The sequence below is a fragment of the Thalassophryne amazonica genome, chromosome 23, assembly GCF_902500255.1.
Source record: "Thalassophryne amazonica chromosome 23, fThaAma1.1, whole genome shotgun sequence".
Classification (NCBI taxonomy): domain Eukaryota; kingdom Metazoa; phylum Chordata; class Actinopteri; order Batrachoidiformes; family Batrachoididae; genus Thalassophryne; species Thalassophryne amazonica.
In genome coordinates, this window is record NC_047125.1 from 26,156,557 (window position 1) to 26,180,637 (window position 24,081).

A 24,081-nucleotide genomic window follows, 5' to 3' on the forward strand; every position below is an offset into this window, starting at 1 on the left:
GTGTAAGTTTGGGCCAAATCAAATTTGCTTGGGCTGAAAATCAAAATCATTGACCTTGAGCTTTACAAAAATGAACCCTGTAATGGCAATTGTGCAGTCAAGCCACGTCTTAATTTTGGAAAAAAATTGGCCATATGATCTGGGAGAAGTTCACCAATAAACACACACAGACATGACCTTGAGCTTCATCCCAATCATGATCAAGGAGAACTGTTGGTAACCACTAATTCGCTAACTGGAATAACACTAAACCACTAAATGTCTAACACATTTAACTGAAACTGCCGTTAAATCACAAACTTTTATGTGAATTCAACTTCTTTTTTTGTTTTGTTTTTTTTTGGCTCTAACACCCTGAAAAACAGACTTAATGAACTGAAATTTTTGAGTGTGTTGAGGTGTAAACATGGGGGTTCCCAACAAGATTAGCATGTCACAATCAGATGATGCACACAAACAATCAAATGAACAGATTAACAGTTATCTTATTAACATACAGTTTACTCACAGTACAGAAAGTATTAATCAAATAGGAAATATCAAGAAATTAAAAAACAGAAAATTTTAATAATTGACTTTATGCATTGACTCCATCTACTTACTGACTTAGTGTGTTGATTCTTAGGTTTTACAAATGTTTGTTGACTGTTAACCTCTATTTAAAAATTGTTAGCTAACAAACTTGGCAGAATAAAGTTGAATGGATGCTAATTGTCAAAGTTAGCTGATACACTAATCCACTAGCGAAAAAGTTAGCATTGCTAACTGGCCCACTGTTCTACGTGCCGCTGCTGCAGCGTGTATTTTTTTTTATCCTCTCAATTATTATTATTACTACATTACATAACCCATTATTGAATTATTTTATGACTTGTTTTAATAAGAGAAAGTCTGGATGTGAGCACTCTCTGTAAACGGGGGGGAGACAACATGGCTGCCAGCCAAGCTACAGAGAAAGAGATTGTGTTAGCTTGATCCATGTTTGCTCAGTTTAGTGTTGTGCAAATACTGTGTTGTGCAAATATTAGCCAGACGTTCTTTTCTACCGGGCATCAACCTCGTGCTCTGCCCGCGGAGGCAAAAAAAGCCAAAGAGAACGAAGATGGTTATCAGAAGAACAAATGGAGGGAAAATTGAACATGAGCCTAAATTTAAGCCTTCACCGGTTTCAAAACGCAATCAGTGTTTTGCTTTCGGAACGTACTCGGTGGTCATTTAATATCTGGCAGTTCATGATTTATGCTTGTCAAGTTGTCGTGGCACATTTATTGCTACATTTGTGTTCCAGGTCTTTTGACAGAAAGCACAAAGTGGTGGCTATTTTCCAGTTTTTGCTTTCAAAGGGCTTCTTTTTTTTTTAAATCGCTCCTAAACTCTTCGCTTTGTGTCTAAACCATCAGCTGTCCAACACCTACCATTGTTGTTTTTCAAATAAATGATGGATTTTATTATTTTATTTAAGTAAAGGAAATGTTTAAAAGATTCCTGCCCTCGATTGTCGTTGTGGCACCAATCTACACTGAAAAAAGAACCAACTTAATTGAATTGTGTCAGCTGGTAACACCTGAATGAATTAAGTTCTTTGAAATTAAGTAGATTAACACGTTAATAATTTAATACTTAATTTAACTTAATTAATTTAAGTTAATAAATTAGATAAATAGACGTGTTAATCTAACTTTTTAACTTAATTTCAAAGAACTTAATTCATTCAGGTGTTACCAATTGACACAATTCAATTAATCTATTAGTTTAATTTATTAACTTAATTTAAGTTAATAAATTAGATGAATAGATGTGTTAAACTAACTCTAACTTAATTTCAAAGAACTTAATTCATTCAGGTGTTACCAATTGACACAAGTCAATTAATCTATTAGTTTAATTTATTAACTTAATTTAAGTTAATAAATTAGATGAAGAGATGTGTTAATCTAACTCATTAACTTAATTTCGAAGAACTTAATTCATTCAGGTGTTACCAATTGACACAATTCAATTAATCTATTAGTCTAAATTATTAATTTAAGTTAATAAATTTGATGAATAGATGTGTTAATCTAACTCATCAACTTAATTTCAAAGAACTTAATTCATTCAGGTGTTACCAGTTGACACAAATCAATTAAGTTGGTTCAAGTATTTTATTTTTTTCAGTGTATGGTGGTGTCCTGCGGAAATTTTCTGCAGCGTTTTTTTGTTTTTGTTTTTTTTTTGCTGGTCTCTGTGCTGCTCCACATCCACAACCGCGTACCCATGCAGAGCCCTCTGCATAATTCCAAGGCCCTCTTCTTATCCAGATTCGCAGCTCCCAAAAAATTGTAACTACACGTAAAGACAACGGAGGTTGCACAGGCTGTGATTCATCCGCTAACTACATAATTTTCATAATCTCACTTCTCCGGGTTCACAATCAACTTTCATGGGATAACAGGCCACTCTTCACCAAAAACCATCCCGCCCCCTACTGTTCTCTGCAGCGAATTGTGTTTGCCACACCTCACAACCCCAACGGAGAACTTCGAAAGGTTCATGACTGTGCCGAACTGATTTCCTGGCCTCGGAGTTGTGGAATAGTAGAAGCATAAAACCATCTTCTACTGGACTGTTCTGTGGCACTCTTGCGCTGCGCTTTTCTGAGACACTTTTCTGCTAAACTCTGCAGTGCTCTTCGATGGTGCAGGTATGCTGCTCTATTTTGCGCTCTGCTGCGGTGCATTTTTTTTGCAGCTCAGTTCTGTGAACTTTTGCAGTTCTGTTCTACAGCACTCTTCTGTCGCACTATTCTCCATCTCTGTTGTTCGATGTTGTTTTGAAGCACGCTTCAGCGACACTGTTCTCTGCGACACTTCGGCAGCGCTGTTCGTTGGCTGTGTTGCGCAACACCAATCTGTAGTGCTATCCTACGGCAGTTTGCTGTTGCACTATTTTCCATCTCTGTTCTTTGATGCTGTTTTGCAGCGCGCTTTAGCGACCCTGTTCTACACGACACTTTGACGGCGCTATTCTTTGGCTGTGTTGTGCAACTCCAATCTGCAGCGCTGTCCTATAGCAGTCTTCTGTCGCACTATTTTCTATCTCTGTTCTTTTATGCTGTTTTGCAGCGCGCTTCAGCGACCCTGTTCTACGCGACACTTCGACGGCACTATTCTTTGGCTGTGTTGTGCAACTCCAATCTGCAGCGCTGTCCTATGGCAGTCTTCTGTCACACTATTTTCCATCTCTGTTCTTTGATGCTGTTTTGCGGCATGCTTTAGCGACCCTGTTCTACGTGACACTTCAACAGCGCTATTCTTTGGCTGTGTTGTGCAACTCCAATCTGCAGCGCTATCCTATGGCAGTCTTCTGTTGCACTATTTTCCATCTCTGTTCTTTGATGCTGTTTTGCAGCGTGCTTCAGCGACCCTGTTCTGCGCAACACTTCAACGCCGCTATTCTTTGGCTGTGTTGTGCAACTCCAATCTGCAGCGCTGTCCTGCGGCAGTCTTCTGCGGCGCTATACTGCGGCACAGCAAAAAGGAAACTCAAGTAGCACAGAGAAGATGAGGCTGCGAGGACAAACTGAAGAAGAGTTAACGGGAGGAGGACGACGCGTGCGCGCATGCATGTGTAAGTGAAAAACAATGGAAACAGCAAACACTTTGCTCTTGATCTTCTCAGAAGGTCACAGTCATTCCCTTTAATTTCAACCAGCTGCCTGCCTTGCTCCTCAGAGATGAATATCCTGTTGGGTGCACAACGAAACAAACATTAACACAGCGTGTCTCGCGCTGAGCTGCACAAAAGTCACACAGTCATCGTGTAAAAGCAAAAAAAAGAAGAGGGGAGAAATAATCTCCCGTTTTTGTTTTCCTTTGGCAAGCGTATACTGAGGCGTGACGAATTGTTCGCGCAAACTGCAAATGAAAAGAGACAGCAGATGAACCGTATCCTTTTACTGTCTGTCTCAGTTTGTGTCACATTCTGTCACACAAATATCCCTATTGTTCACTCAAAAAAAAACACACACACACACCATCATAACTTATGTTTGCAGTTTTCTCAAGCTGAAATTGAATTTGCGAGGTTTGTGTCTACACTTGTTGAAATGTCAGTATCAGAAGTAGAGCCTCATGATGGTGGATGGACAAAATCACGTAGCGTAAATGCCAGATGTGTGGCGTTTGCAAAAACAATGGTAGCCAAATGAAATCATAACCGTAGACACCGTAGGACACCTACAGTACAACCTTAGCACAACCTTGGCAACATGCACAATGTGTTCAACAGCCACCAAAGCTCCCTGAGGTAAAGCAAACAAAGCATTTCATGTCCACAGATGCCACATCCTGATCAACGTTCTATTTATATTCATAAATTAACAACGGAATGTCACAGAGACTTCATTTGACCACTTCCTGAAAGTACAACTTCTGAGCTGTAGTTCCTATCTGCCCCCCAGATGATCTATCACTCTAAGCCAATCCTAGATCGAGACCATATCACATGGACCTGCAATATCAGTATGTGTCTATACTTACAAGCCCTGTGGCACGTGTCAGTCTGGGGTTTTCAGTGAAGGATTTTAGCAGCATGGATGCCGGAGGTTCTGTGACAGGGATTTTATTCATATGGTAATTTTTTTTTTCAATTTGAAAATAATAGACATCTGGCAGACACTGGTAAGTGATTTAATTTTACAAATATGTTTGTGTAGTATATACCCCTTCCCTGCGGTGCAGCTCCCAGCAGGCAGCGCTGCTGCAATGTCCAGCACATATTTGGTTTTTAGACAATTATGATACATTGATCTAAAATCTTTTTCATATATTAGACACTACCTTTGTGACCCAGAAATGTGGGTAAACCTATTTCTAACACTGAAACAGTTAATGGACCCCTGGAAGGTTAAAGATTGTCTTCGGTTCAGTTCAGTCTTCTCAAATTAATAAAATATCACATTATTCATCAGGTACTGATCCACCTCATCTCTACAGAGGTAATTGATAAAAGCTGGTGTGATGGTTGGGTGGTCACTGTTGTGATTATTGCCATATCTGAGTTTAGTGAACCAATGAATTAAGAATTAAGGCGCGCCAGAGACAATAAAAGAATAATTGACAATACTTAGAGGTGAGCATTGGCAGGGATGGGTATCAGACTCCACTGTTTGTATTCGCTCACACAAGCTGACGAGAATTGTCCAATATCTGGACAAACATAAGGTGAATGGTGGGTGGACGAGTCATCGATATTGCACGGCCAATGAAACAGAGATTATTTTCTGGCTCTACCTCGAGGAATCCACCCCCTCAGTTCCAACGTCATGGCTCCCTACCTTCATACTCTTCTTGATCTCACCATCTGTCCTTTGTTCCATATTCAGATGCTCGTTTCACATTCAGCAAACAGCCTCTTCCTGATTCCTTTTGTTGCATGCTAATATCCCAGTTTCGTTCTGCCACACACTATTATTGCTCACACTTGTTTTTAGGTGCATCTCTCTCAGACCAGGCGACCATTCCTCTTGAATTCCTCTCCTTTTTTTCTGAAGGTAAACCATTTATATTTCAGTGATCTGTCTTTGCTTTGAAACTCGGCTTCTTGACACAAGCCGTCTTTATTTTCTTTGAAATGTTCGCGATTACTTGATAAATTGTCACATCACTTGGCAGCGTGCAGGATTCTATTTTGGCACTAAGGTGTCACGTTCGCATAATGTCACCGCTCAGATTTATTAATTTCTCCCATGATGAGGCACTGGAAAGCAGATTGGTAACGCTTGATGGATAGTGTGGTTTATCTCTCATTTTGTCAGAGGTTTAGAACTTTAGCTCAGATTAAACTTTATGCATGGTTGGGTTGAGGCCAAAATATCAGCGTTTGACATCCACAAGGATGATGGAGTCTTTTTTTTTTTTTTTTTTTTTTTTTTTTTTTTTTTTTTTTTTTTTTAGGGACAGCAAGACTTGCCTCTCCAACAGTTTAGTTATAAAAGACCTATCTAGACTTATTCCACATTTTGTTATGTTACAGCCTTATTTCAACATGGATAAAATACATTTTCTTCAAATTCTCCACACAATACCCCATAATGTCTGTGGATAAAAGTTTCAGATTTTTGCAAATTTGTTACAAATAAACTAAGAAATCACAAGTACATAAGTATTCACAGCCGTTGCCATGAAGCTCAAAAGTGAGCTCCTTGAGATGTTTCTACAGCTTAATTGGAGTCCACCTGTGGTAAATTCAGTTGATTGGACATGATTTGGAAAGGCACACACCTGTCTACATATAAGGTCCCACAGCTGACGGTGAACGTCAGAGTACAAACCAAGCATGAAGTCAAAGGAATTGTCTGTAGACCTCTGAGACACACATTTGGGGAAGGGTACAGAAATATTTCTGCTGCTTTGAAGGTCCCAATGAACACAGTAGCCTCCATCATCGGCTCTTGCTTGCCTCTACTGGTGGTTGGCTCTCACTGCAGTATTGTATCACTTCCTGTTCCGGAGCACAGCGCTGTTTTGCTGTATCTGTTAGCTGTTTAATCTGCGCAGTTAGATTGATCTAGTTACCTAGATAACGATTTGTTTCACAGTGTAATCTTCACGTGCCTTAACTAAAGCACTCCCTCTGCTGAATCACCTCTAAATTATTTACACATTATTCACTTTGTGTATTTTTAGGAATCCGCTAGCTTAGCGCAGCTACTAGCTCTTAGCCAGTTTAGCATGGCGGCTTCTCCTGTTTCTCCCGCACTTTTCTGCTCTGGGTGTGAAATTTTTAGTTATTCCTCGGCCTCCTTTAGCAGTAATGGTACTTGTAATAAGTGTAGCTTATTCGTAGCTTTGGAGGCCAGGCTGGGCGAATTGGAGACTCGGCTCCGCACCGTGGAAAATTCTACAGCTAGCCAGGCCCCTGTAGTTGGTGCGGACCAAGGTAGCTTAGCCGCCGTTAGTTTCCCTCTGGCAGATCCCGAGCAGCCGGGAAAGCAGGCCGACTGGGTGACTGTGAGGAGGAAGCGTAGCCCTAAACAGAAGCCCCGTGTACACCGCCAACCCGTTCACATTTCTAACCATTTTTCCCCACTCGGCGACACACCCGCCAAGGATCAAACTCTGGTTATTGGCGACTCTGTTTTGAGAAATATGAAGTTAGCGACACCAGCAACCATAGTCAATTGTCTTCCGGGGGCCAGAGCAGGCAACATTGAAGGAAATTTGAAACTGCTGGCTAAGGCTAAGCGTAAATTTGGTAAGATTGTAATTCACGTCAGCAGTAATGGCACCCGGTTACGCCAATCGGAGGTCACTAAAATTAACATTGAATCGGTTGTAACTTTGCAAAAACAATGTCGGACTCTATAGTTTTCTCTGGGCCCCTCCCCAATTGGACCGGGAGTGACCTGTTTAGCCGCATGTTCTCCTTGAATTGCTGGCTGTCTGAGTGGTGTCCAAAAAATGAGGTGGGCTTCATAGATAATTGGCAAAGCTTCTGGGGAAAACCTGGTCTTGTTAGGAGAGACGGCATCCATCCCACTTTGGATGGAGCAGCTCTCATTTCTAGAAATCTGGCCAATTTTCTTAAATCCTCCAAACCGTGACTATCCAGGGTTGGGACCAGGAAGCAGAGTTGTAGTCTTACACACCTCTCTGCAGCTTCTCTCCCCCTGCCATCCCCTCATTACCCCATCCCCGTAGAGACGGTGCCTGCTCCCAGACCACCAATAACCAGCAAAAATCTATTTAAGCATAAAAATTCAAAAAGAAAAAATAATATAGCACCTTCAACTGCACCACAGACTAAAACAGTTAAATGTGGTCTATTAAACATTAGGTCTCTCTCTTCTAAGTCCCTGTTAGTAAATGATATAATAATTGATCAACATATTGATTTATTCTGCCTTACAGAAACCTGGTTACAGCAGGATGAATATGTTAGTTTAAATGAGTCAACACCCCCGAGTCACACTAACTGCCAGAACGCTCGTAGCACGGGCCGAGGCGGAGGATTAGCAGCAATCTTCCATTCCAGCTTATTAATTAATCAAAAACCCAGACAGAGCTTTAATTCATTTGAAAGCTTGACTCTTAGTCTTGTCCATCCAAATTGGAAGTCCCAAAACCAGTTTTATTTGTTATTATCTATTGTCCTCCTGGTCCTTACTGTGAGTTTCTCTGTGAATTTTCAGACCTTTTGTCTGACTTAGTGCTTAGCTCAGATAAGATAATTATAGTGGGCGATTTTAACATCCACACAGATGCTGAGAATGACAGCCTCAACACTGCATTTAATCTATTATTAGACTCAACTGGCTTTGCTCAAAATGTAAATGAGTCCACCCACCACTTTAATCATATCTTAGATCTTGTTCTGACTTATGGTATGGAAATTGAAGACTTAACAGTATTCCCTGAAAACTCCCTTCTGTCTGATCATTTCTTAATAACATTTACATTTACTCTGATGGACTACCCAGCAGTGGGGAATAAGTTTCATTACACTAGAAGTCTTTCAGAAAGCGCTGTAACTAGGTTTAAGGATATGATTCCTTCTTTATGTTCTCTAATGCCATATACCAACACAGTGCAGAGTAGCTACCTAAACTCTGTAAGTGAGATAGAGTATCTCGTCAATAGTTTTACATCCTCATTGAAGACAACTTTGGATGCTGTAGCTCCTCTGAAAAAGAGAGCTTTAAATCAGAAGTGCCTGACTCCATGGTATAACTCACAAACTCGCAGCTTAAAGCAGATAACCCGTAAGTTGGAGAGGAAATGGCGTCTCACTAATTTAGAAGATCTTCACTTAGCCTGGAAAAAGAGTCTGTTGCTCTATAAAAAAGCCCTCCGTAAAGCTAGAACATCTTACTACTCATCACTAATTGAAGAAAATAAGAACAACCCCAGGTTTCTTTTCAGCACTGTAGCCAGGCTGACAAAGAGTCAGAGCTCTATTGAGCTGAGTATTCCTTTAACTTTAACTAGTAATGACTTCATGACATTCTTTGCTAATAAAATTTTAACTATTAGAGAAAAAATTACTCATAACCATCCCAAAGACGTATCGTTATCTTTGGCTGCTTTCAGTGATGCCGGTATTTGGTTAGACTCTTTCTCTCAGATTGTTCTGTCTGAGTTATTTTCATTAGTTACTTCATCCAAACCATCAACATGTTTATTAGACCCCATTCCTACCAGGCTGCTCAAGGAAGCCCTACCATTATTTAATGCTTCGATCTTAAATATGATCAATCTATCTTTATTAGTTGGCTATGTACCACAGGCTTTTAAGGTGGCAGTAATTAAACCATTACTTAAAAAGCCATCACTTGACCCAGCTATCTTAGCTAATTATAGGCCAATCTCCAACCTTCCTTTTCTCTCAAAAATTCCTGAAAGGGTAGTTGTAAAACAGCTAACTGATCATCTGCAGAGGAATGGTCTATTTGAAGAGTTTCAGTCAGGTTTTAGAATTCATCATAGTACAGAAACAGCATTAGTGAAGGTTACAAATGATCTTCTTATGGCCTCAGACAGTGGACTCATCTCTTTGCTTGTTCTGTTAGACCTCAGTGCTGCTTTTGATACTGTTGACCATAAAATTTTATTACAGAGATTAGAGCATGCCATAGGTATTAAAGGCACTGCGCTGCGTTGGTTTGAATCATATTTATCTAATAGATTACAATTTGTTCATGTAAATGGGGAATCTTCTTCACAGACTAAGGTTAATTATGGAGTTCCACAAGGTTCTGTGCTAGGACCAATTTTATTCACTTTATACATGCTTCCCTTAGGCAGTATTATTAGACGGCATTGCTTAAATTTTCATTGTTACGCAGATGATACACAGCTTTATCTATCCATGAAGCCAGAGGACACACACCAATTAGCTAAACTGCAGGATTGTCTTACAGACATAAAGACATGGATGACCTCTAATTTCCTGCTTTTAAACTCAGATAAAACTGAAGTTATTGTACTTGGCCCCACAAATCTTAGAAACATGGTGTCTAACCAGATCCTTACTCTGGATGGCATTACCCTGACCTCTAGTAATACTGTGAGAAATCTTGGAGTCATTTTTGATCAGGATATGTCATTCAAAGCGCATATTAAACAAATATGTAGGACTGCTTTTTTGCATTTACGCAATATCTCTAAAATTAGAAAGGTCTTGTCTCAGAGTGATGCTGAAAAACTAATTCATGCATTTATTTCCTCTAGGCTGGACTATTGTAATTCATTATTATCAGGTTGTCCTAAAAGTTCCCTGAAAAGCCTTCAGTTAATTCAAAATGCTGCAGCTAGAGTACTAACGGGGACTAGAAGGAGAGAGCATATCTCACCCATATTGGCCTCTCTTCATTGGCTTCCTGTTAATTCTAGAATAGAATTTAAAATTCTTCTTCTTACTTATAAGGTTTTGAATAATCAGGTCCCATCTTATCTTAGGGACCTCATAGTACCATATTACCCCAATAGAGCGCTTCGCTCTCAGACTGCAGGCTTACTTGTAGTTCCTAGGGTTTGTAAGAGTAGAATGGGAGGCAGAGCCTTCAGCTTTCAGGCTCCTCTCCTGTGGAACCAGCTCCCAATTCCGATCAGGGAGACAGACACCCTCTCTACTTTTAAGATTAGGCTTAAAACTTTCCTTTTTGCTAAAGCTTGTAGTTAGGGCTGGATCAGGTGACCCTGAACCATCCCTTAGTTATGCTGCTATAGACTTAGACTGCTGGGGGGTTCCCATGATGCACTGAGTGTTTCTTTCTCTTTTTGCTCTGTATGCACCACTCTGCATTTAATCATTAGTGATTGATCTCTGCTCCCCTCCACAGCATGTCTTTTTCCTGGTTCTCTCCCTCAGCCCCAACCAGTCCCAGCAGAAGACTGCCCCTCCCTGAGCCTGGTTCTGCTGGAGGTTTCTTCCTGTTAAAAGGGAGTTTTTCCTTCCCACTGTCGCCAAGTGCTTGCTCACAGGGGGTCGTTTTGACCATTGGGGTTTTTACGTAATTATTGTATGGCCTTGCCTTACAATATAAAGCGCCTTGGGGCAACTGTTTGTTGTGATTTGGCGCTATATAAATAAAATTGATTGATTGATTGATCATCCATAGATGGAAGATGTTCAGATCCACCGGGGCACTTCTTCGAGCTGGCCACCTGTCTAAACTGAGTAGTCGAGGGAGAAGGGCCTTAGTCAGGGAGGTGACCAAGAACCCAATGGTCACTCTGTCAGAGCTCCAGTATTCCTTTGTGAAGATTGAAGAACTTTCCAGAAGGACAGCCATCTCTGCAGCAATCCACCAATCAGGCCTGTATGGTAGAGTGGCTAGACAGAAGCCACTCCTTAGTAGTCATCTGGAGACCCTTGCCCAAGGACTATTCCTACCCAGTTTGGTGAATATCTTCTCAACCTTTTCTGTTATGTTATATGAAAACACACATACACAAATGTCCAGGCATCCAGAACAACCAGGCAAACTTATCCTACAATGCAAAATGCTCAAAAGCATGTTTTTGTGCTCGTTGTGCAGTACTGGTTATGGCGTGAAATAATTAAGGGGTAATTTCGTTGGGCCACAGGTCTCAACGGCTATTTGTGGTCATTTTAAGGAAAAACATTGCAAGGTCTTAGAGAATGTTAAGGTCCATGAGATACAGCATGGGTGATTTAACTGGCTTATCAAAACAGGCACATCTGGTCCTTATCTGGAAAATATTCAGGTCAGGTCAAGAAATATCTACTGGTGTCTATATAATGGTATTGGCGAAAGTCCTGGTTGGGAACTGTCCAAGTAAACCATCAGTCCATCTCCACGTCCTGAATGTAAGCTACAGCCATGTGATACGTAGGCATCCCATTGGCCTTTTCCATTTGAGGCACCTGTAAGATGCTTCACCTGTGGTCGTAGCATCATGGATAATGTTCACTGATAATCCAGGTAGGACATCTAAGTTGAGCCTCCAACATAAACTTATCTTAATTGTCAGGGAATTCCTTGATTTTCATTTGGTTCAAGTACAAAGCTTGGGTCTCTCAGTAAGTTAAAATCCCTCCCTAGTCACATCTCGTAGCCAAATGTGAACCACGTGAGGGTCTTGTCCCAGATGGACATGTCTGGAAAACCTCCCAAAGGAATTTCCAGGTGGGGTGTTCATCAAAAACACAAAACTCCTCAAGTGGCCTCAGAGAAACAGGCTGTATACAAAATTTTATTGTAAAATCACAAGAATTCGTTTAGATTTCCCATCCACGGGAGTTAAAGTTTTGTTATCTCCCCCATCAAATAAACAAACCACAGATGTTTTACATCCAAATGTTGCTCAAATTATACCATTAGAATGATCCATGCACAGATGCTCAAAGCAGACACACTACACACCGCGCAGGATCATCTGGATCCAGCGTCACTTAGAAATAAAGTGGCGTTGGGCTGGTGGGTTCAGCGTAACCTCTCTCAAGTACGTTCCCATGTTTGCATAACTGCGCGCGCATGTCTCCGCCCTTTGTGCCACCTGCCTGATCTAGCGGGATCAGGTAGCTTTGGCAAGAGTCTGCAGTAGAGCTGAAGGACACCATCCATCAATGGTCTCAGCGGTGCAGATCCGCGTGCGCATTCTTGTTTGCTTGCCTGATTGTCTCGTTTGGGAGGTCGGACCGGCAGCTGAGCTGACACAGTGAATGAAGAGTTTGGTGCAAACTGACAACATAATCAGGATTGCAGAGGATGATGTTTGTGCTGAATTATTCCTTGCTCCATCTTTAGCAGCACCACAAACGTGCGTTCCCTTCAGGCTCGTCGCCGGGATGTGTGCACGCTCTGGGCAAATCCGGCGTTCAGCAACTAGCCGTCTGACTCACTGAATACTGAATCAGGTCAGAATTTGAGGGCATTGGTGGATTGGGGGGGGGACAAAGAGTGGATAACAGCAGCCTTTGTCGCCGAAGAGTGATCCGGAGGATGGTCGGGATAAAGTGCTATTACGATGGGGAGATGGAAACAACTTTCTCAAGGTGACTGCCGGAGATTATGGCAAACACATACAAATGAGACGGCTGAGGGGAAACAGAATGAAGGTGTGGAGGAATGAAACCAAGCATATCCCCCTTGCGAAATGACTGCTTTGTTGCTACCATCCCCTTTTTTCAAACCCCAGCCGCTCAAATCGAAATGACATACTTGTGAGCTTCCCCTTTATGTACAAGCCCCATGTGTCATTTGAGGCGAGCGATGAGAACGGAGGCTGTGAAATTGAAGGACTAAATAACAGTCTTCTTGATCTGAGATGGCTGTTGGCCCTGAGTGTTCTCCAACCTCGTGTCGCACATGCTCCGAATGAGTTAGGCGAGCGGACAGCGGCTGATGCGGCCGCCGTGGACTTTACACGTTATGCAATCTTCCATTTGTCTGTTACGTAACACTGCAGAGAGGAAGATTAGCTTCGCTATACTCTCCTCCAAGACGCCACAGCCAATCTCCTCTAACAGGTATTGTGTGTATGTTGACAAGCTGATTAGCCATTTAAAGTCAGAATTATTCTCAGAAGAGAGATGCAGAGTTAGCGTGTGATGCGATGCCCGTAGGACATGTAGACCAGCTTATAGATTGTACACAGTACAAGGTGCACTGTGTATTCACAATTGTCATACATGTATGTATACAAGCATTGGTCTAATAGAATAACTGCAAACCAGAAAAACAATTAACATGAATACTTGCACTAATGTCCAAATGGGGGGGCGAGAGAGAGAGAGAGAGAGAGCGCGCCAAGGTATAGTAACCATGACCTTTTTTGTCTGTCTGCTTGTTTGGCATGCTAGTTGGTTGATTTGAGGGTTGGTTGGTTGGTTCAATGGACGGATGGAGGGTTGGTTGGTTATATGGCTGGATAGCTGGATGGATGGGTCATTGGTTGGTTATATTGATGGATGGATGGATGATGGTGGGATTTATGGATGGAGGGATGATGAATCATTTGTCAGTTATATGGATGGATGGATGGATCATTTTTCAGTTATATGGATGGATGGATGGATGGATTATTGGTTGGTTATATGGATAGATGGATTGTTGGTTGGTTGGTTATATGGATGGATGGTTGGTTGGTTATATGGATGGATGGATGGATCATTGGTTGGTTGGTTATATGGATGGATGGATGGATGGATGGATGGATGGATGGATGGATGGATGGATGGATGGATGGATGGATGGATGGTTGGTTATATGGAAGGATGGATGGATGGATGGTTGATTGGTTATATGGATGGATGGATGGATGGATGGATGGATGGATGGATGGATGGATGGATGGATGGATGGATGGATCATTGGTTGGTTGGTTGGTTGCCTGGACTGTTTAATATTTGGTTAGTTGTTGGTCAGGTCAACCTTACTCATGTAAATAAGTGTATATTTAGAATTAATGGCCGTCTGTAATCTCAGCAGGGGTCATTCACATGGTGAGCATTCTACTGAGTGTGAAAACATTCACCAACTTTGAAGCTACATGAGGGGAGACCTTCTTATTACTTTCATTAAGGACATTATGTTTTCATTATTGTTTTTATAATGAAATCTTTTGGAGAGGTAGACCTGTGGTCAAAGACAGGTTTATTCAGTTTTTATGCAGATCCAAATCAAGAGATAGATCTTTCCTTTGATCTTGAGTTTTGGTATTGGATCCTGATTCCTAAGACCATGATGAGCAAACATCACAATTGGAAACAAAGTTCAGGATCCAAGATCACAATCCAAGTTCAACCATTAGGACTGATGTAGCAACAAGGATCAAAGATCCGGCTTATACATCAAGATCAAGGATTAGCAATTAAGATCAAAGAAATAAACATGCAGGCACAGAATATGTAGACAGCGGACTGTGGCCTATCTGATCTTGTAGTGTATGCACCATCTATATGTTTTGACTAGTTTGAATATATTTACTGCTTCTTTTTTCTGGTTATGGCGCCACTTTGTGGCCAAAAATTTACCCATCGATTATGTAACATGAAATTGGATTCAACTGTAAGTATTAAGATTGTGTTAAGATTAAATAAGCTTGAGGCAAAACACATTGTTTGTAGATGTATTTTCCAATTGGAGAAGTGAAATATTAGGCTTCATGGTGTTCAGTGATCCTGCTTTCTATTGTTTGTTGGTTTAGAATGATGTCAGATTTTTATGTTTTCACTTGTGATTTCCTGAAAGGGGCCACATTAGACAGCCTCTTGATAATATGCAGTTTAATGGATGGGAGATGTACTTCTAATATATAGGCCTGGGTTCGATTCCCATTCCACCTGGCTGGAAATGGATACTGGGACATAACTTGCAATGGACTAGTGTCCAGTCCATGTCGGCCCTCATCCGTCCTCACGCTGCAGGATGTAGGGACGAGCGACAGCATCAGTGGATCTCGAGCCCATTTCGGACTTCGTTCTTCTTCCTCTTCAAATGGCAGAAAGATAATTTATGAAGCTCTCAATCTTCGTGCAAGTGTGGCGGTTTAGGCTAAAGTCAATACTGGCTGTGAAAGATCATTACTGGGCAAATGAGAAAGAAGCTGATGAATAGTTTGCATATCCGTCACCCGCAGGACTATTAATATGAAATGTGTCAAACCAAATCATCAGCATCAGCAATTTCCTGAACTGGTCAGCCATGTCTCTGTGGTATTTCTCCAAGCATGTTGACACAGCGAAATGCAAATTTTCTTCAATGGCTTCTGTCAAACTCTTGCTAAATCCGCCCAGCAGTTGGAGATCAGCGATGTATTTAACAGACAAGGATACATCAAGAAGGTTGGAGTGGAGACTGTGGAAACTGTTTTTTTGTTTGTTTGTTTTTTTGAGAAGTCTGCCAGTGAAGAAATCAACTCAAGATCCAAATCCTTGACAAATGCATTTCCATTTCCTTTTTTGTCGCTTTTTATTTTCTGCTTAATTGGCTGCAAAGAGAACCTTGACATCTTCAAAAGGAGCTTTGATGTTGAAGCACCTCGAGGCCCTGGAGGATCATTAAGGCTCCCCCTGTCCTCAGAATGTTTCTCGCCCTTCTTTGCTCTTCTTCCTTTTCTGTTTGGCGTGTTCAGCGAGCTATCTTTGAGGGTCCTCCATAACCTCCACAAATACTGGCCCCCTCCCACCATCAGCACGTGCTTGAAGGTCAAGATAAAGTCAGAATGATCTCCTTGTATTAGTGTCGTGAACAAACATTGATCACTCAACTAACTGATCAACTAACTGCTGTAAACATTTTATTCTGCTAGCTTCAGCAGCTGAAAAGGGACACTCATGGTGGATACTGAATGTTAGATGACCTGCAAAGTTAGCGAGGTTTAAAGCTTAGAGATGAGGATCAAAGCTAGAGGTAACAATCACCAATCAAGATCTAGGGTCAGGATCAAAGATGAGTGGTCATAAATCAGGATCAAACTTTGGTGATGGGAACCGATGGTCAGGTCAAAGGTAAGCAGTCTGGATCAAAGGCAAGCTGCCAGGTTCAAATGCTATGATCAATGGTTAGTGATCAAAGATAAGTGGTCGGCAGTCAGGATCAGTGTTTGGTGAAGAGAATCGGTGGTCAGGGCCAAAGGTAAGCAATCTCGATCAAAGGCAAGATGTCAAGATCAAAGGCTAGGATCAGCAATCAGGATCAAAGAAGCATGTTCAGCAAACAGGATCAAAGGATGGTTATGAGAATCAATGGTCAGGATCAAAGATAAGCAAAACACATCAAAAAGGAGCAGTCGAAATAAAAGCATTAAAGATGACTTACTAAAAGTCAGTGATCAAGAACAAAGATAAAGGTGACAGTACAGCAATCTAAAACAAAGGGCCATCAAGATCAAAGCATAAGCCTCCTTGGCAATGTTCAAGAATCAAAGATTCTTGAACATTGATAAGTGATCAGTATTAAACTTTAAGACCAAAGTTTCTTGATCAGGATAAAAAGTCATTAGTCAGCATCAAAGGCCAGACTCAAAGGTCTATTATCAAAAATAAGTGATTGGGGTAAAAGATCAACGTTTGATGACTGGTATCAAAGATCTCATTCAGGACCAAAGGCCATAATCAAAGATGACTGATTGAGAACAAAGGTCAAGATTAGAATCATTGGAATGAAAGACACATGAACAATCCGGATCAAAGTGCAGCAATCAGGCTTGAACAATGTTAGAGGAAGTTTTTAATGGAAAACACCTTCTAGTGCAGCAGATAACAGAATATTTACAGAGGAATCCTTCAAATCTGGAAAGAAGCACCAAAGTTGGCACAAATACTCCTTAGACATTACTCTTTTGAAAAAACTGAGTAGCCACTTGAATTTTCAGTAGGCGGCCAGGTAGGGGTCAATTGAAGAATTACACAGGGGTCAAAATTTAAAAATGTTTCAATCATATTGAAAGCTATACCACATTATTTGTCTGATCACAACAATACCAAAAAGGTATAGTTTGGACTATCTATGACTGAATGTTATGGAGTTATGGGGTAAAAACAGCAAGAATGGTAACAAAGGTCAGCATTAGTTTGTACAGGGGTCAGATGCTAAAGTTGCTCTAAATATTGTAAAATGTGATGCAAATTATTGGTTGAGTTAATAGGGTTTTAAAAAGGAATAGTTTGCACTATGTGGCATGCTTAGTTATCATGTTACAGGGTAACATATGTCACGTCTTAGAATCCAATGGACGTCGACATTGCTCTACCTTTACCTTGCAGACCAAGCATTCAACACAGTCAAAACTATTTCATTTATTAATCCTATTAGTTTAACCAATAATTTGCACCACTTTTTACCAAAATTGGAGCAACTTTAATTTCTAACCCCTGTACAAACTGAAATTGACCTCTGTCACCATTCTTGTTTTTACCCCATAACTCCAGAACATTCAGTCATAGATAGTCCAAACTATACATTTTTGGTATCGTTGTGATCAGACAAATAATGTGGTATAGCTTTCAATATGATTGGAGCATTTTTAAATTTTGACCCCTGTGTAATTCTTCAATTGACCCCTACCTGGCCGCCTACTGAAAATTCAAGAGTAATGTCGAAGGAGTATTTGTGCCAACTTTGGTGCTTCATTCCAGAAATGAACAACTGTTACAGTTATCTGCTCCACTATCCAGAGATGTAAACAGAGGACAATTGGACCTCATCGAGAAGCTCCATACTCAAAAATACATCATGAATGTCAGAGTAACTTGAGCTTTTTGGATGCCTGGTGTAAATATTTGCCCGTAACGGAATGGAAGCTGGAGATTGGAGCAACTCGTAGGTAAAAGAACAATAGAACTTTCATCGTCCCGACATTAAATGACAGCTGTAGCAGATTAAAGGCTGCTTAGAGCCACTTAAAGAGCAGTCGGGACGTATTGTCGCTTACCTACCAGTCCTTTCATTTCAGTGTTGTAGGCATGACTGCCCTCGTTCAGGCGGCGGTGGTGGTGGGGGGGTTCTTCTATTTCCAAAGATATGCTCGCTTAAGGGAAATGGCCATTAAAATGTCATTAATGCCACACTAAAATGATTTAAAAAAAAAAAAAGGCATGGGTTCCCAGCGGCTTCCCACTGTAATGGGTTCAATACATTCCCCTAGCACCTGGAAGAACCCTAATGTTGCGGAACACAAATGCTAATCTCTCTAAATATCATTCAAATTCATTCCCCCTTCTGCTTTTCAGTCTTAATAGCACGTATTCATTCCACGTTGCCCTGGTAAATTGAATTAATTCTCGTGGCTGAGGCGGTATGATTGTTCGAAGCTTTGTAGTGCGTGGGCTTTTAATGGAGGTGACCTGACATTTCCCCTTGATTCATAGGATTTTGATCACCCGAAATGCCTTTTGTTTCTTCACTAAAGCATCTCGAAGATCACAGTAGCTGAAGTGTTTATTTCGTTTTATCATTCCATTTGTGGCTCTCCGTAATCGCACCACGGTGGTGGTGTTCGAGCGAAGGCCTGAGAGGCGGTATTCGATCTTACCACCCACAGACGGGTGCTGACAGACTGCGAGGGGTCAGTTCATAACATGAATCGATTAAATGATCAAGCTGCTGGACGCACCTTGCCATCTGAGATGTTCAAACCTCTTTAAAGAATGAAATCATCTGCAGAGAAGTCCATCAAAGAAGAAGCACAACCAGATCGAACCTAGTGGTGGTGATGGGTGTCTTGACAATCTATTGCCAAGTCAAGTCTGGGACCATGGTGCCATATCCTTCACCTGGCGGAACCACCCTAGGTGATGGTTGGTAACCACCCAGGGTAGCATTCTTAGAAACCAAGCTTTCTCTACATTGCACCCAGTGAGTCATAATGTCATGCATTCTCAAAAAATGTTGGTGTGTCAAAATGCCAAAAATGGAGGACAATGCCCTACTTTTTCTGGGTCAGGCTTAAAACTTCTCAACCTCTCCTCATAAATTTATGGCATGTCATCTAAAAAACACACACACAGAGGTGGATTTAGGGCAGGTCCAACTCATTTTTACTATTCAGAGGGTGTATAATTTGAGGGTTGGATTTAACTTTTAAATTAATCATGGGTGTGTTTTGGGCATAACTTGAAATAAACCAATCATCTGTCATTCCCTATAATAGTCAGAAGCACACCAGGTGCATCACATTCTGCTGTTGAGGAAGGGGAATCAAGTCAGAGGTTGTCTAGCAAGTTGGCAGATCTGTACTAACCAACAGGCAGCATCCGCCAAAGCTCCCTGAGGTGAAGCACTAAGGTAACGTTTGGTATTTTCACATGGGAGTTTGACTGTGTATTCAAACGGGTGCACGGGGGCTATGAATCCACTTATGTAAGGCATGTAAGTATGGCACCCTTTGGAAACCACAATTGCATTGCACTGTGTTTTAGACCAAGTTTTTAGTGGTCTAATAACTTTTTGTATCATTTTTATATCTATTCTCATGATGCGTTTCATATGATATGATAAGAAAAAACAAGAGTTATGTTTTGTGCAATGGGTATTTCGAATTTAAAGTTCAGAAATGCGCTTTTGACTTTTGGTTAGAGTTACGGTTATGAATTTTAAGTAAAATATGGCTTCCTGTGATGATCCACCATAATTTTGTTGATGGTCATCACTGGTACTGGTGTAAAGTATTTGGGCAATGTACCAGTTCTCCTTTAAAAACAAATGCACAAAGTTTTGTGCATTTTACCATAATTTTTTTGTAATAATGGGTCACAAGGGAGCAATATTGGATTTTAAAAGACATGGGTGCTTGGTGCAAAATCACAACTGCGACATTTGCGTTGCACTGTGCACTGCTTTGCATGGGGTGGAAGGTAGATCTCCTTGTGTTCTCTCAATCCCATTTATATATTACTTTTGCCCACCAACATTTCAATTACGCAAGCGTTTGAGCATGCTCAATTAATATCCTAATCACAGCTGTCATCAGCACACTGCAACACCGTTGCCTTGGCAGAATACCACTTCATATAGCACCAAAGCCTAGTTAGGATGCACATAAATTTGGCTGTGATTATACTGCTCATTAACTTACTGCACAACCTCTGCACTTATTTACTCAATTAACTTGCTATTTTAACTTGTGCTAACATCGAGGTGTTTTATTTTCCTTTTTTAAATACTTAATCAGCCATGAATAATGGAAAAAACGCTGCAAGCAAAAGCAAGTCGTTCACCTCTGAACATCTTCGGCATGCGGAAGGTAGGAAAATAAACATGTGCGGTCAACGAGATCAATGAAGTTGTTTTTGGAAGCGGGGCCGCCGCACAGTGGTCAGATTGCGCCGACACCATTTGCAAATGAGAATGACCCACGTTGACAACGAGGACGTGTTCCTGCCAGTTTACCGCTGCTGGATTGTGCAGGACCAAAACGGCAACAAAAGATTTACTGCCAGACGGAGAATTTCGCCGTAATGGTTTCTGTCTGGTGTGCGCTCTGTCTATTTCTCTCTCGCTCACCGTCGGTCGCTCCCTCTCTGGCAGACAGTAACTCTGTAAATGACTTTGACCTTTCTTATGACTGAGGACAGGAAACGTAGAGCGAGAAGAGAGTGGGCGGCTGACTGTAATGAACTCGAAGCAGTGGGCGACCGTCAACACTAGTCGACTGGAGATTGGAGGGAGGGTCTGGTTGGGGGTTAGGTCACAGGTTTGACAAATATTAAAGATGTCCAAGTCCTCGACTGTGCTAGATCGGGTTCTTAACGCATCATCACACCACAAGTGGGGAAGGTGTTTCAAGAAAAATACCACTTGATCACAAATAACCACGTATAAATCACCTCAGGTTGTTTTGTTGAAAGCGTTTTCAAGTAACAAGTTGAAGTGACTCTGTCTGATGGACATTTTTCTCCCAATGCAGGAACGAGGAAAGATCGGCGTGATCTTCAACGTGGGAACAGATGACATAACCATTGAGGAGAGCGCGGTGATGGTGAGCGACGGCAAATACCACGTGGTGCGATTCACACGCAGTGGTGGCAACGCCACACTACAGGTGGACAACCAACCTGTAATCGAACGCTTCCCATCAGGTAGGAACAAGAGCCCCAATCTGGGGGACTATCCGTTTGGTAATTGTTGCTTTTGCAGATCACAGTATTGAATCCTGATACTGGGTAAAACATCGGAGACAGCAAAAGTGAGTGAACGTAGCCTCCCGAGTGTCTACAAATAAGATTTTCATAGAACATTTTGTGTACACGTTTGACCATTCTGACATTGTTTGAGGTGACTGGGTCAGGATTTGAACTAAAAATGTTCTCCTCAGGCAAGCTATTGCCAATGTAAGAGAATCAAACCCTCCATCGTTAGCATACCGTTGTAGCTGCTACCATTGACGAAACTAGTGTTGATCTGAGTAGAATGCCGAAATTACGGTCACATGTAAGGCAACCAATGATGAATCTTTACACATCTGGACTCGAAACAAGGATAAATACCCTATGAGTCACTGGTGGGAGTGTTTTTTTTTTTTTTTAACCAAAACTGCGATTTTTGTATTTTAGCCTGAATAAGTACATTCACTTAATGTCTCTCTCCGATGTTTTCCCCTTTTTTCATGGTTGTTAAAAGGAAGACGATTTGCGTTCCCATCAGAGTTTCGGCACACTAGGCTTCACTGTCTGCCAGCATTATTAAAAACACCTTTTTCTGATTCTTATACCAGCCAAGGTATGTGTGCATGAACAGTCAATATCAATACCTGCTATACATTTGATATTAAAAATCTAAAAAAGCCCTTAGGAAGTAGATCTGATGACTGGATTTTATGGGCGATGTGTGGATGAGTTTCCATGATAAATGGAACAGGATTGTTTGGTAACCACTGCGTCTCAGCAGTATTGAATGGCCTAAACTGTATATTTAAATTCTAAATACCCCAAATTGTTGCAACACATATGGTTGTATATTAATCACAAGGATATGGGTGTGACAGTTCACCTGTTAAGGCAAACATATGAGTGCATCGATACACGGACTCCTGATTCAATATCAGAGTACTACGAATTGGTCAGTGGCTTGATTTTAACATCATGAATTAGTTGGGTTGAGTTGAGCGGTTATGCTACTTCTACATCTTGAAACTCATAAAAGTTGAAAGGTCACAGGAATGTTAACTTTGCAATGTAGTGGTAGGCAATATAACAGAAAAAATGCACCTATTTGAACCTTAGTTTATATGAATTAATGCTGACATAACAGTTTCTGTCCAGTTTGTCAACAAATGTCCTGTTCCCATTGGCGAACGTGTGGCTCAGGTGGTTGAGCACCTGAGTTATCCTGTCCCTGTGCAAGGACGACCATCTTGCCGATGTATATGTAATGTTTAGTACGTGAATGTAAGACACTGTTTCAGTTTTTTCCTAAATGTATTTCCAAGAGAAAATTGTATTTCAAACAATATAGTATTTCCACAGTATTATACAATAAGTAAAAAAAATAAAAAAAAAAGTGTTTAAAAAACAACCTTGCCGTGATCTGTACATTTATTTTGACTTGTTTCTTTGCAATATGAACCCAATATATTTCATGTTTTGTGTGAACTTCATTTAATATACACTATTCATGCATTTCAGGCCTGCAACCCATTCAAAAAAAACTTGGGATAGGGGCAATTTAGGGCTAGTAATGTGGAAAAAATGAATTAATTAAATAATGATATTATTTTAATTAGGTGATTGTAATTGTGATTTGGTACAAAAGCAGTATCCACAAAAGGCTTTGAGGAGCAAAGACGGGCAGAATGAGCTGTCCCCAAGAGACAACGTGCGGAGAATTTTCAAACGCAAAATCGAAACATCGATGACCCTATTCTGTTGTTCTCCTTAAGATGTTTGCAGGAAAAATGGGACAAAATGATGCCTGAAATGCTTCATCGCTGGGTATGTTCACTGCCAAAAGGGCTTTTTAAGTGTCGTAAGAAGGAATCGTTACATTACAAAGTGGTAAATGGTTTGGCACCTCAACCCTTTTTGGAACGTGTTACAAGGTTGAAATGTAGGAAATGATTAATTTGATTCACAAATGAAATCAGTCAAAATAAATGGAAGAGACTCTGCATATTGTTTAGGGGTTGACCAATTATTAGTACCAATAATTGATGGACCACTTACATGCGCACACACACACACACACACACACACACACATATATCCAAATGGCACCTCAGAATAGAACCAAACTTGGCGCACATATACTCTGACATATATGGAGTGATGTAGGTTATTGAGAATTTTAGTCATAGTATACAAATAATGAATGTTTAAGTTCAATGTTATGAATATTTCATGAGGTGAAAGCTGGAACGTACCATTCAACGAGGTGAAATATTTATACCATTGAACTCATAAACATTCATTATTTGTTTTATATAATGGCTAAAATAGATTCTTGTCATTTGATATTTTATTAATTTAGAAACAAAAGAAAAGACTTACATTTTGGTGTTCCAGTACTGCTAAAATCCCACACAAACTTTAAATAGGAGTCCAAAATTGCGACTTTGTGTACTTCAAAAAAAAAAAAAGACTTTGTTTAGTTCCTCGGTCCAGCGAAAAATCACATCAGCTTTTTATCCTAACACC

At 40.8% G+C, this 24,081-nt stretch overlaps 1 protein-coding gene across 3 annotated transcripts in view; it reads left to right on the top strand.

The window, feature by feature from the left end:
- The window catches only part of LOC117505355 (neurexin-1-beta-like), a 513,547-nt gene that overhangs the window by 399,316 nt on the left and 90,150 nt on the right, over window positions 1-24,081 (top strand). For all 3 annotated transcript variants that reach the window (XM_034164999.1, XM_034164998.1, XM_034164997.1), the window contains exon 3: window positions 21,357-21,528. In XM_034164999.1, coding sequence (XP_034020890.1) covers window positions 21,357-21,528 — 172 coding nt within the window. The remainder of the gene's footprint in view (window positions 1-21,356; window positions 21,529-24,081) is intronic.